At 28.7% G+C, this 14,827-nt stretch overlaps 1 protein-coding gene across 2 annotated transcripts in view; it reads right to left on the reverse strand.

The window, feature by feature from the left end:
* The window catches only part of LOC109792904 (naringenin 8-dimethylallyltransferase 2, chloroplastic-like), a 45,161-nt gene that overhangs the window by 16,344 nt on the left and 13,990 nt on the right, over positions 1–14,827 (reverse strand). Inside the window, exons 5-7 of one of the 2 annotated variants that reach the window (XM_029270250.2) lie at positions 4,490–4,573; positions 3,606–3,695; positions 2,185–2,223 (exon numbers count right to left, since the gene is read on the reverse strand). In XM_029270250.2, the coding sequence (XP_029126083.1) occupies positions 2,185–2,223; positions 3,606–3,695; positions 4,490–4,573 (213 nt within the window). The remainder of the gene's footprint in view (positions 1–2,184; positions 2,224–3,605; positions 3,696–4,489; positions 4,574–14,827) is intronic. The other variant, XM_020352353.3, reaches the window with a different exon arrangement.

A 14,827-nucleotide genomic window follows, 5' to 3' on the forward strand; every position in this document is an offset into this window, starting at 1 on the left:
AAATCTTTGTTAATTACCAGTAAGGAAAGAGACAATATGTGCCTTTATTGAAACATAATAATAAGGCAAAATAAATGGGTAGTTATGTCTTTGTGGGTAGTTATATCTTTTCTTCTTATAATTGATTACGAGTATAATCATCTTCAAAAAGTAAAAACCAAAATAGGAGATATTTCTTTTATATATATTAGTAGATATACACCCGTATCTCTATATATATTTTATTTAAATAAAAAGTAATTTATATGTTGGGGTCATTTGTTTGTTTGTTTTATTCTATAGCACAGAGATGCTATGTTTTCTTAGCATTCATGTCTTAGATACATATAGTGTGAGAGAGAAATAGAAAACCAACATTTTAAAATTGTAGAACATAATAGAATTGAGAATTATAAAGTGCAAAAACAAAAAGTAACTTGCTCAAACGAAGCTGGAGAGATGATTGTGCTTGAAGTGTTTGAGCAAGAGGTCTTTGACAAACTTCGGAAGGCTCCAAAAACTAACATTATAGATAGGAGTAGTGAAAGAGAGAGATAGGAAAAGGCATATACTATAGGTTAGGATTATAAATATAGATTGGTATTAAATAAAATAGATATTGAATTTAAATATATCATTATAGATTATTGATTATACATAATTATATACATAATAGGCATAAATTATATATAAATATAGATATAAATAAAAATAAATTAAAAATAGAATTCTAAAAAATTAGAAATTTTAAAAAACATGAGATAAAATAGAAGTTATATAACAATGAGTGGAATAATTATAATGAGTATAATGATCTAAAAAAATGTAAAGACGAAAAAGAAATTACACAGTCACTATCCCTTTTATATGTAGTATGGTATATAATATTTAGTATAGAACAAAAAAAAAATATTTTGTATCTCTAAATATTTATTTAAAAATAAAAAAATAATAAAAGTTACTAAAATGATGATTGTGGTGGTTTTATTTATAGGAGAAAATAATTATTTAATGGTTATTATTAAAGAAAATAATGTACAATTACTAAAAGAAAGTTCCTACTTAGAATGACAAATAAAGTTAAAAGTTTAAAATATTTTAAATGGATATATAGATGAGTCTTAAAAAAGTGGAACCAAATAAGTGAGTAATTGTTATTGATAAAGTGGACAATTAATTTTTGTATACATATTTTTTCTTTCAATTTTATCCTTAAGAAATATGATCATGGAAAAAATATTAATATATATAATAAACACATATAAATGTTGAAAATTAATAGAGGTATCCTTTTATATATAGTATAGAATTAGGATTAAATTTTTAATCCATGAATTTATGTCAAATTTTATTTTAGTTCCTAAACAAATATTATTTGATTTTAGTCCCTGAAATTTATCACCATGAATAATAATTTTGACGGTAATTAGTAAAAAAAAAGTTAACAGGAGAAAGAGTTTAAGAACTAAAAGTAAAAATTGAACAATTTAAGGAACTAAAATTAGTAAAAAAAAATAAAAAAACTTATTCAAGGAATAAAATAAAAAATTGTCAAAAATTTAAGGACCAAAAGCACATTTAATATATATTATCATTATTATCGATTAAAATGTTTATTTTCATATAAAGTATTACTTTTGAAGAATGTTAGAATGAGCACGGTTGTACTAAAGGAAGCACAATCTGTAGGTATTTTTGGAATTTTGCTTCAAATACATCACTACTAGAAAAATATTATTTTCCTGTAAATTTTCCTACAAAAAATATTCGCATAAATTTTTTACGAATTTTCTTGTAGTAATAATTTCGCAAAAAAAGTTTACAAATTTATTTGTGAAAAATAATTTATAGATATTTCTTACAAATTTTTTTACGAAAAATAATTTACAAGAAATTTTTGCAAATTTTGCTACAATTTTAATGACCATAGAAAATTTTTTCCATGGTAAAAATTTGCAGAAAATATTGTAAGAATTTTATTTTGTTTCTTGCAGATTTTCTTGCAAAAATAAATTCACAAGTAATGTTTGTAAATGGTAGAAAAATTTTGCAGGTAACTTTTCCTGCGGATTTTCCTGCAAATTTTAATCTGCAGGAAAAAACAAAAAAAAAATTTATAAGTTTAATATTTTAAAAAAAATTTCAAGTCCCACATCGATTGAAAATAAAACAATTAAAGAGTATATAAGTTGGGACAACACTTACCTTGCAAGTTGATGTATGGCTGAGTGTTACGCATATAATCTACAATCTTAGAATTTAAAAGATTATGTATCACGTAATGTTGGAGGCATGGAAACAAATGCTTTGGATAAATTCATTGTAAGCATTTGAAAGTTGAAGAATTATTGATAGAATTTATAGTAATTTCTTTAACTTTTTTCGTAAAAAATATTCTTACAAAATTTATTGCAAAAAAATTTGCAGGAAAGTTTCTGCAGGAAACTTTCCTGCAAATTTTTTTCGCAGGAAAATTTCATGCGAATTTTAAAATTCGCAAAAATATATTATCTACGAAGGTATTATCTGCAGATAAAATTTTGCAAAAAAATTTGTAAGAACATGAAAAATTTGCAGGAAAAGTCGCATGTAATAAAAGAAATTCTAATAGTGCATTCTACAAAGCCCAAGCATGTTGGAAGCAAGCATAATCGCCTGTACAAGGGTTTCACAGTCAGTGGCTTAAATTGAGTATGATCGTCCTTCACAAAGAACACTCATATTTGAAGTCCCTAACAATGAAAAGTGATGAATTTTTGTAAATGTATTTCAAGTGATATATATACTTGCTATATGCCAAAGTTACATGTATTTCAAGTGATATACTTGCTATATTCCCCAAAGGATGATCAAGTTAAAAGGAAATTTAAGACATAACAACATCTCCATTGATATAAGAGAGGAATATTTGTCTCAAACGGATCACAAAAGTAGTATCAACTTTTAATAAGAGAAAGTTGTATGATAATATAAAGGGATATCCCTTGATATTTTCAGTTGAAATTTGTTATAAGGATGAAAAAAAAAGAAGGAAAAAATGATATTTATATAAAGTTTTAATGCATTATTAAATATAATGTTACGTTGTTTTGTCTTATTGGTTTACTTTTATAGTTGATTGTTAAAGTATGAATACTCCTACGTGTATGTTATGTGTTATTGTAGTGCCCCAAGGACATTCATTGATTTCCCTCGTTATTCTATCATGTTTCAAAGTAAAAAAGTGAGGAAGTAGTAGGAGAATGAGTTTTCATGCTTATAGCTTATAACCTTTATAGCTTCGCGGTTTCAAGACTTTATACTTCTTGTCCAAAGATTCTTTTATGGTTATTTGAGATTTTTAGGGTACAATAGTTACCTTTTTCCCCCTCTTTATGTTTTCATGTTTTCGTTAAATAAGTTATGAGGTCATTAATTAAGTTTTAATTTTTTTGAGAAGTTATATAGAGATGTATAGTAAAGGTCTCCTACGATATTGTATATCACATTTATTTCCTAGTTCCCTCAACTCTAATAAAGCTTTTACTGATATTGAAATGACAAAATTGAATCATGACCCCTAATAATTATGCCATAAAAAATATCAAGGAAAAAAGGAAGTTCAAATTTCATTGAAATGAACTCACATTTATTGAATAAGCAGATGAAAAAATAAAATATGAGGAAATAACCCAAAGTAATGGTAGTGAACCTACAATCCATCCAAGCCCAAGACTCTGTAAAGGAAAATAAAATGATTAACCTTAGTCAGCCTTGTTAATGAAGCTTATCTTGAACAATATATAACGAGAAAAAGTACATCAAAAAATTGAAATTATTGTTGTCAAACTTTGTCATTAAATATAAATCACCACTCAAACTATGTCGTGTAAGTTTAATCACTCGACATAGAAGCCATGTGCAACCAAATTTAAGAAGTAAAACTTCCTCCATAAGATTTTCATTGAATGGATAACAAATTTATTATTTTAATGAAATGTTTTGCGGACAAGATTTAGTGTAAAGATATAAGATAGTTTAATAACCATTACATTAGACAACTTTAAAAGAGCCTAGTTTTTTCTAATAAAGATAAGATCAACATTTTAGAGAAAACAAATTGATTGTTAAACAAAGGTAAGTCCATAAGCCAAAGGATATAAACAAGGATTTTTTTATAAAATGAAATGACTTTCAATTCTTAGTTTGTAAAAGTGTCTAGCTGAGGCTACTCTTGTAGTATCACTAAAGCATATACATATAGAAAAAGAACCATATTGGGTTATGACAGCTTTTTAATTCTCATACTATTTTAAATAATAAAAAGAAAATAAAACATACCTGTGTAAATAAATATTCATATTTGCATGTATAAATTCATACTAAGAAATAAAGCAATAATATAAATAGTTAATTGGTTCTCTAAAATAAATAGAAAAAGAATTTTATGTTAATAATTAACAACAAAAGTCAAGTATGAGACACAATATACATCAAAGTTTTCAGAAAAGGGCAATTTTATGTATAATACCAAAATAAGACTCGATGCAACAATAATGATAACAGTCCTACGAGAATACTCCCCTGATGCCATTGGAAGATATGGCTTGTTTATCTGCAATTAATACAACAGCATGTAGCACAAATCAATATATTATTTCCTCAACAAAGGGAGTAGTACAAAATAAAATGTTATTTGTTTTCTTGAATATATAGCATGGCAGAAGTTTTTTTGAATGCTTGATACACTATGCAAATGTAATAATACTATTGCATAAATACAATTTTTCTAAAATTTTGTGCCAATTTTCATTTTTAATTTTCTTTCAAAAAAAAACAAGTCATTAATTTTGATGTCTAAAGTGACACCTTTTATAATAAAAATTTATACTTGTAGACGATACTATGGTTTTGTACAAAAAAAAAACTAAAATTTTTTAATAAGCTAAAATGATTTTATGTATAAAAAATATTTTTTTTTAAAAGATAAGTGAGATAATATTTATAAAAATAAGTGGAAATGCATAAAACTATATTTGGACAAACTTTTTGATAAACACTTATAAGTGAGAAAAATATGAAGATAAAATGGAGTAAGTTTCTTCCATATAAGTTAATTTATAGATGTTCTCTCAATTATATTGAACCAAAGACATTTATAAATGTCTAACGCTCCGAGTATGATGATAACAAAATTAGGATATACTACTTCTTTGACTAAGTTGTTATAGGAAATATGCATCTAAGAGAAGAACTATGGAGACAAAATGATTTTAGATTAAATATATTTTTATCAAACGTGTAAAAATAGCATGTAAAATTGAACTTGTTAGCATTTAGTAAGAGCCTATGTCCAACATCCAATACGCTAGGCCAACATAGCCACCCACTAGTTTATGCAATTCCAAAACTTGCCTCAACATTTTTGCGCTTTAAGCTAAGCCTAAGCAAATTAGAAAATAACTTTGGTAAATGTTTTTCCTGTTTTTGTCTTTACTTGTTTTAAGATGAAATGTTCTTAAACTCAAATGTGAGTCTTTCCAAAAGGGTTTTTGAAAAAATCTTATCACATATATTCAACCTACTTTTTGAATTTTTTTTTTCCACTTTTAGCTAGTATTAGAGCGTGGTCTTCTAGGGTTAAGCATCTAATCATGCAAGGAAGTGATCCTATAAAAAAAGAAGGACAAGCATGAGTCATCCATCTCTCTTTAGAGAACTCATGCATGACTACTAAAAGTAGTATATGATATATTTCTTTGATGCCTGTCCCATAGACATGTGGGATATAGTAGACATTATTAGAAAATTGCAAAATAGCGACCGAAATTTATTAGTCGCTATTTAGCGACTGATTTAGCAACCGATTTTGAATAATCAAAATAGTGACTGATTTAGCGACAACTTATAGAAAATTGGTCGTTATTTCGGTCGCTAGCTACTAAATTGTAAAAAACGTTACGACTGAATTAAATTCGATCGCTAAATAAGAAATTTTGATTTTTTTCAGTGACGAAATTGAATCCGGTCGCTAAATATTAATTAAAATTAGTGACGGAATTGAATTCGGTCGCTAAATACTAGTTAAAATTAGAGACTGAATTCAATTCCGTCGCTAATTTTAACTAATATTTAACGACCGAATTCAATTTCATCGCTAAAAAAATCAAAATTTCTTATTTAGCAACAAAATTGAATTCAATCGCTAAATATTAGTTAAAATTAGCGACGGAATTGAATTTTGTAGCTAAATATTAGTTAAAATTAGTGACAAAATTGAATTCGATCGCTAAATATTAGTTAAAATTAGCAACGGAATTGAATTCGGTATCTAAATAAGAAATTTTGATTTTTTAACGAGGAAATTCAATTCGGTCACTAAATAAAACTTAAAAAAAAATTATAAATTGCTTAAAAGTGATGATAATATTGTTGTTGAGTATCAAACCCATTTTCTTTTTTTGTAAGAGAAAGACATTAATTTATAATAAAAAAATATATTTATATGCACTCCTATATAATTAATATCAATAGTTATTTATGTGAACAAATATTTAGAGGTTTTCTTTTTACGATTGGATTTTTAGGCATTTTTTTAATTATAGTATATGAATTTTTTTAAAATTTCTTATTTATTTTGATCCATATTTATAATATATATTTCTAACTTATGATAACTTTATTTTTAAATAAATTTTTATATTTAAATTAAGGAAGAAAAGAATTATAACATCCTCTCTCTTTCTAATAGGAAGAGTACAAATTTATTTTCTTAACTATTAGCATTTCTTTATTGTTGTGTGATAAAATTAATTATTTTAAATTATTTAACTAGAATCTTATTAATAATTTACTGTATGATTTTGATATTTTTGTATAACTAATATCTGGCTTTAAACTTGATATGAAAATATTATGATATAACTAGATAAGATTTTAAATTAGTATTTTATTAATGGTTGATAATTAAAAAATAAAACAAGGATAAATACATTTTTTGAATTTTATATCTTAGATTTAAGATGAATAAATATATTAAGTTAATTAATAATTTATTTAAAATGTTAAAATTTAATTTATAAAAATAATATTTTAAAAGAGAATGGTTATAATAACATCGGTGTAACTTTTACTAAGAATTACATCGCTCAATAACTTTATATTAAATGTAAATTTTATAAATTCAACCGTTAGATTGAAAGATTTTTACTCTTAGATCATATATACAAAATTTTATATGAATTCAAGATGATTTGATACTTCATTCTTGTAAAACAAAATTGATGTAATATATACATTTCAAATAAAATATGAGCACTTTGATTACTTTCAAGTTGTTGTTCAATTTTAACAAAACTTGATATAAACATATAAAGTGATATGAACTTTCAATCTAACAGTTGGATTTACAAAATTCACATTTAATATAAAGTTATTGAGCGGTGTAATACTTAGTAAAAGTTATACCAGTGTTATTGTAACCCTTCTCATTTTAAAATATATAAATTATTACTTAAACTTTTAAATTTATAATAAATAATTTAAATTGTATCATAAAATTAAATTTAAATAGAAATAAGTAGATTTTTAATTATAAAAGTAAGTATATATATAAATAAAGATTAATTAAATATAATATAATTATTATTATTCATAATATAATTATTATATATATTATTATATATTTCTAAGGGTCCGGATTCACCAAAATGATAAGAATCCAAAGATAGTATAAGTATGAGATTGGATAGTTGAGGATGACTTAAATGAATTAATTTGTGCTACTTATACTAACAACATACATCTATTTTTCGGTAGCTTATCTCATCAGAACTTCACAGTTAAACGTGTTTGACTTGAAGTAATATAGGGATGGGTGACTTTCTGGGAAGTTTTCATAAATTGTGTAATTAAGGACAAAACATGCTTAAAAGTTAAGTATTGTGAAATAAAATCCTTAAGAGACCAAATATGAGTGGTTAGAGACAAATTTGTGACGTTTATAAAATTTAATAAAATAAAAAATAAATATTTAGCGATTTAGCAACCGATTTATTCGGTCACTAATTTAGTCCTATACACTTCAGCGACCAAAATCATTGCAACCATTTTGCGACCAAAATTTTCGGTCACTAAATAACGACGACCAAAAATTTTTCCGTCGCTAAACAGCTTAGCGACTGATTAAATTCGGTCGCTAATTTCGTCGCTAAGGTAAATAGCGAGTGATTTTAGCAATTTAGTGACCGATTTTGGTGGTCGCTAAATTGCATATTTTTTTGTAGTGAGAGATGTAACACCCCAGAATTTCTACTATTACAATATCAATTATTATCTATTTTTATATATTTATGAAGATTATTTTTATAGTTATTTTAGTTAATTAAAGGGGTTTTTATAAAATATTTTAAAGGTTTGTAACAATTTAAATTATTTGTGAAAGTTTTTATAAAATTCTATTTTTTTTTACGCCGGAACGGGCTGTTCCAAAAGTGGAACGGGCTGTTCCAAACGAAGTAAATAAGTTGTTTTTGAAGTAGCAGAACGGGCCATCAAAAAGTGGAATGGGTCGTTCCAAATTTGTAAAAAGGCCTATTTGGGTTTTACCAGAACGGGTCGTTCCCAAAGGGAAACGGGCCGTTCCGAGATTTTAAAAATACCTAGAAAGTTAAGTTGGAAACGGGCCGTTCTACTTATGGTCAATGTGTGTAAAAATGAAACCCAGAACAGGCCGTTCTAATTTTAGAACGGGTCGTTCTACTTTTTAGAAACGGGTCGTTCTGATTTTAGAACGGGCCGTTCCAGTTAAAAATTTTACGTATATTTGAAGGCTCCGGAACGGGCCGTTCTGAATTCAATACGGGTCGTTCCGGGTACACCTGGATGCCTATAAATAGGAGGCAGGGGGGTGAAAAATTATAACTGAGTGAGAAGTGAAAATTTTAGAAAGAGAAAGAAAGAGAGAGAGAGAGAGAGAGAGAGAGAGAGAGAGAGAAAGAGAGAGAGAGAAAGAGAGAGAGAAAGAGAAAGAAAGAGAGAGAAAGGAAGAGGGAATCCAGAGGAGGAGGTTCTGCTCTAGTTTCAACTCCACTTATCCAGGTTAGGGGGGAGTGAGAAACCTCGCTCGGGGTGTGGGAATAATTGTTGGATAGTTTGATTGTCGGATTGGCCCCCAATCCCTTGCCTGTTGTTCTGTTTTATTTTCTATTTGCTCTACTTTGTTCCTTGTTGGAAATAATAAATGATTATGTAATTAATGTTAAAAATAAATAAGTTTTAATATGAATAAGAATGTTCTCTATGGATTCTTGTGCGGACCTTATGAAGAATAATTATGACATGACTATCTCTGTGGATTCCTATGCGAACCTTATGAGGAATAATTATGACATGACTATGTGAAATATGCACAAATGACATGAGACATAAGAATGGACTATTGAGACAAGCTATGATTATGAGACTATGAAAAATGATAACATGATGTACTAAATGAAATTTTGTAATAAGTTAAATGTTGAGTCAATGAAATTATGAATGTGTGACATGCATCATATACATATATGACTCCAGGTGTGCCGCTGAGGCCGCATACCGGTGATGCTAACAAGGTGTACCTTAGGGTCACCCACAGTTGTAACATGCTAACAAGGTGTACCTTAGGGTCACCAGTGATGTAACCAGGTGTGCCTTAGGATCACCAGTGATGATATGTGAAACTTCCGTATGGCGCCACATGCATGCATCTATAAGTCAAGTTCATAACATCATTGCATGATAAATAAGTGTATATGTGATATTGATTATGTATGTGTATTGTTTACATGTGACTTATATTTGTGGTGTGTGTGTGTGTGCTATCTAACCTTTATTTCTGCACTTGAAACTGAGTGAGATGTTTCTCACTCCCTTGTTGTTTTTGTATATGTTTAAATTATGTTGCAGGTGATCATTATCATGAGGATGTTGGTGATGAGGCTTAAGGCTTCAGTTAGGCATGCTCTGATAGGATGTGACATTGGGCATAGTTAGGCTTATTTTGGGATATTATTGTTTTAAAAGCCTTTTCTTTTCTTTTGAAATTTTGAACGTTCTTGATAAAAGATCAAAATGTACATCTTTGTCATATTATTTTTATTACATGATTTTGAAAGTTATAAATTAATTCCTAACTAGGAGGCACTGCCACCTTTGCTAGAATTAATCTATATTTTCCTTTATATGGTTTCTTGAGTTTTAACACTTACATGTCGACTTGTTATGATTTATGAGTTACGAATGTGAATCTTCTACTTTATGATAATTGAGACAATTATTTTATCCATGAAAAATGTTGTTAAGAAAAAAAATTTGTTTACATTTATTGTGTATTAATGTTGGGGTAGAGGGTGTCATAAGAGAACATAAAATACATTTCCCTTGAAATAAGCATTAAGGAAATTCCAAAATCCAATTGGAATGATGAAAAATGGAAAAGATATTTTCTTAACTCAAAGGCTTGCAACTCAATCATGAATATACAAAAGTACATAGCTTCAAGAGTGCCAAGTAGATGTAGGACACTCTGGAACATATGACCAATCCATAGAGCTAAAATGAAACAAGCTTAGCTTACTTGCATCTAAGTGTGAGTATTTCACTATGGAAGATAATGAAAATATTCAAACCATGTTTGGAAACATTCAAACTATTTCCAATGAACTATCCTTCTTAAGTTGAACTTATGATAACTTTTTATTACATTGACAAGCTCTTACATAGTTTACCCAGATAGTGGAAACCTCAAGTTACAACCCTTCAAACCAAAGACCTAAATAAACTATCACTTGAAGAGTTGATAGGATTGTTAAAGGTACACAGTTGGAACTTCAATAAGAGGAGGTTGGCAAGAAGAGAAAGTCTCTTACACTTAGCACCTAGAAGCCAAGAAAAGGGTTTTTGTCCAAAGTCATGAAGGTTGAAGAGTCTTTCAAAGAACAAAGTGAAGAGGAGGAAGTTGACTTTGAGGATGATATATTTTTATATCTCTAGAAAGATCCATTCCATGCTCAAGGAGAAATACGGACAACGTTGGAGGATTTTAAGAGACATGCTATGAATGCTAAAGTTAGGCCACTTCAAGTCTGAATGTCTTGATTATATGGGGAAAAAATAGTAAGAAAAAACCTACTTTTTTTTCGAGAAAAAGTAAAAAATAAAGGGTTGATGGCTACATGGGAAGATCTTTATCTCTTGTGGTTTGAAGAGAAAACAAACAAAGAAGTCAACCTATGCCTCATGGTTGATGTAAACGATCCTATTTGTTTCGGAGAAGAGTCAAAATAAGATCAAGAGGTAAACATGTATGAATTTTTAGCTTTGCAAGAAGCTTTCATGAATTGCCTGTGTTGAGAAAGAATGAGTAAAACAAATGACAAAAAATCAAAGAAGAATTAAAAAGGTGACAAAAATGAATGGTATATTGATTTTGGATTATGTGAGAATTATAATAGATGATCACCAAACACAATCACAACAATTGTGGCTGCAAGTCTAGCTTTCAAGTTCTTGTTCTAGCTTTCTTTGTTAGTTACAAAGAATCACACACACACACATATATATATAGGGACCTAACAAACTAATAGAAATAGAAACTAGCTGAATGATGAGAACCACGTGTCATAGTCAATAGCTTGTTGATTCCTTTAAGATTTCAAGTGCTTATAAAGATCGTAAGAAACATTTTATACCTTTATCAAGAGAGTGTGAACTAATAAAAAGGAGATGAAAAGCTTTTATGAAAATGTAAATATTTTGAAATATCTCTTAAAAAATCAACTCTAGACAAAATTGATAAACTTAAGAAGAAATGGATTCCCTTAAGATCAATTTATCCTAGTTTGTCCAAAGTATTGAAAATATGGATAAAATCTTTAGACACAACAGGAGTATGAATAATAAGTCTAGTCACAGATACAAAGTCAAGAAATTTGTTCACGATGAGTTTGTATTTTTTTACTACTTTAGTGGAAAACGAGAGAAAGGTGTATTTTCCAAAGTCATAAACCCAATGGTGATGGTCAAGTCACTTTCAAAAGGAATCACAAAGGTAAGATCATAAGATAGGTATATCGTCTTCCCTTTCTATTGATAACATGCTTTATCTTGGTAAATTCAAAAGCAACCTACATAGCATAAGTCAATTGCATGCATGATAGTGGATTTGGTGTGTCCTTTAATAAAGATAAATGTATAATCAATAACAATTTAGGACTCAATTTTTATACTAGAAATATATAGAATAATCTTTACAAAATTAAGCTAGACGAACTAATAAGTCAAAATGTTTGGTGACTTGTTTCAATCGAAAATCTTTATTGGACATGGGACAAAAGGCTTGGACATGCTAGCTTGAGATTAATCTCAAAGATTATGAAGCATAACTTCGTAAGAGGACTTCTAAATCTTACAACTCTAGTGAGCTTTGTGAGTCTTACTATAAAGGGAATCAATTTAGATCATCCTTTGATTCAAAGAATGTTATTTTTACTTCTAGGCTTTTAGAACTTCTACATATTGACTTTTTTTGTCCAACCAGAATTGCATCCCTTAGTGGTAAAGACTATTGGTTGTCGACGACTATACTAGATAGAAATGAGTTCTATTCCTCACCCACAAGGTTGAGTCCTTTAAATTCTTCTATATACTCTGCAAAAGGGATCAAAATAAAAAGTTGTATGCGTTCTTCCTATCTAAAATGGTCATAGGGGTGAATTTGAAAATGAAAGTTTTCAAAGATTTTGTGATGAGAACAAAATTCTCCATAAATTTTTAAGAAATAAGATAACACAACTCTAATCTTTATGATATAACCAATAACTATAGACGAATCACTCTAAGGTGAAGGATGGATCAAAGCCATACAAAAAGAGATAGATTAGTTCTAGAGAAATATGTTTGGAAACTTGTTCCTCTTAAACAAGACAAGTCAATAATAGAAACTAAATGGGTCTTCAAGAACAAGTTGAATGAAGCAAGTTGTGAGAAATGAGGTTAGACTTGTAGTCAAAGGGTACTCACAACAATAAGGTATATACTTTACTAAAACCTCTACTTCTATTGCTCGTCTAAGAGCCATTTGAATCTTATTGTCATTTGCTACCTTTAGTAAAATGAAGTTGAATCAAATAGATGTTAAGAGTGTGTTTCTTAATGGCATAATTAGCGATGAAGTTTATGTGTGGAACAACCTCCTAATTTTGAAAATGAAAAAATTTCCTCTCATGATTCTACATTAAACAAGGCTACTTATGAACTCAAACAAACACTTTATGCTTGGTATGAGAATTTAAGTTCATTTCTTTTAGAAAATTGGTTTTCAAGAGAAAAGGCAAATACTATGTTGTTTTGCTAAAGCATGAAGTCACACTTTATCGTTATTCAAATCTATGTGAATGACATAATATTCAATGCTATTAATAAGATGCTCTACAAGGAGTTTTCTAAGTTAATGTAGGATGAGTTTAAGTTAAGATGAATATGATGGGAGAACTCAAGTTCTTCCTTGGATTGTCAATAAAACAAGACAAAAAAGGAATTTACATACAGTATATGAAGTACACCAAAAAAGAACATTTGAAAAAGTTCAAGATGGATGATGCCAAACCCATGAGCACACCCTTGCCTCCAACATCAGTGTTAGGCATGGAGGAAGCATAAAAAAAAGTGAATCATACAACCTATAGAGGAATGATAGTATCACTCTTATATCTCACACCATCTAGACCATATATCATGTATAATGTCAGCTTGGGCATTAGATTTCAATTTGACTCAAGGGAAGTACTCAACTTCAATTTCACGCATAATCATATATTTAAAAGGTATTACTAATCATGGTTTTTTCTTTGAAAAAAAGGAGATTAGCATTTAGTAGGATATTGTGATGTCGATTATGCCAGAGACCAGATTGAATGAAAAAAACACTAGTGGAGGTTGTTACATCATTGATGGTAACCTAGTCTCCTAGACGAGCAAAAGACAAAGGACAATAGTTATCGCAACATGCGAAGCAGAATACAACACAGTTGCATCTTGTTAGCCTAAAACATTGTTTTATACGTCAAATCCTATATCCATGTCAACAAATTCAAACACTTAAATGCATAACCTCTCAAAACTTCTCTTTCACAAAATCTGCCTTCCTACTCTCCTCGTCCTTAACCTCTCAAATCCCTCATTTTTCTCTAAAGTTTGAACCCTAAACCCATCCTTGACAATATCATCACATGTGGGATTTTATATTACTTCACCCTTAACGAGGTCATCTACATAGAAACCATCAGGAAGTTCTACAGGAAAGTAGTTTCTCACAAAACATGCATAACTGGAAAGGTTCTTGACGTTGAAGTGAGAGTGGATGTTGCGGCTACAGCCATTGGCCATGAATGTGTTCGAGCATGACTGGTACACCAAGTATGATGTTAGACGGCAATTATAAAAGTGCAAGATGTTGAGGAGAAAGATTTATCCTATTCCTACTCTAGCCATCAAGAGCAAGTATAGAACTCGCATCATTTGTTACCAAAAGCGTTTCTGAAGACGGTGTTGAAAGAAACAAGGACAAGGCAAAATTGGACTATGTTGAATATCTTCATTCTTGCCCAAATAAAGATATATATTCTCATGTTTTGTCATCATGTATTAATTTGAATAAAAATATCTTTTAAATTATTTGTGTCAATTATAAAAGTACAAGCTTCGAAATACTATGCAAAAATGAGTTGCATTAGCTCAATTATCTAAGTTTGAACTAATTTAAATATAAAAGTTATAGCAAATTTAATTTCCAAAACTTAAATTTGGTTGAATTAACCCAAAAGTTCAAAAA

This window comes from Cajanus cajan, chromosome 10, assembly GCF_000230855.2.
Source record: "Cajanus cajan strain Asha chromosome 10, NIPB_CcT2T_4, whole genome shotgun sequence".
Taxonomy (NCBI): Eukaryota; Viridiplantae; Streptophyta; class Magnoliopsida; order Fabales; family Fabaceae; genus Cajanus; species Cajanus cajan.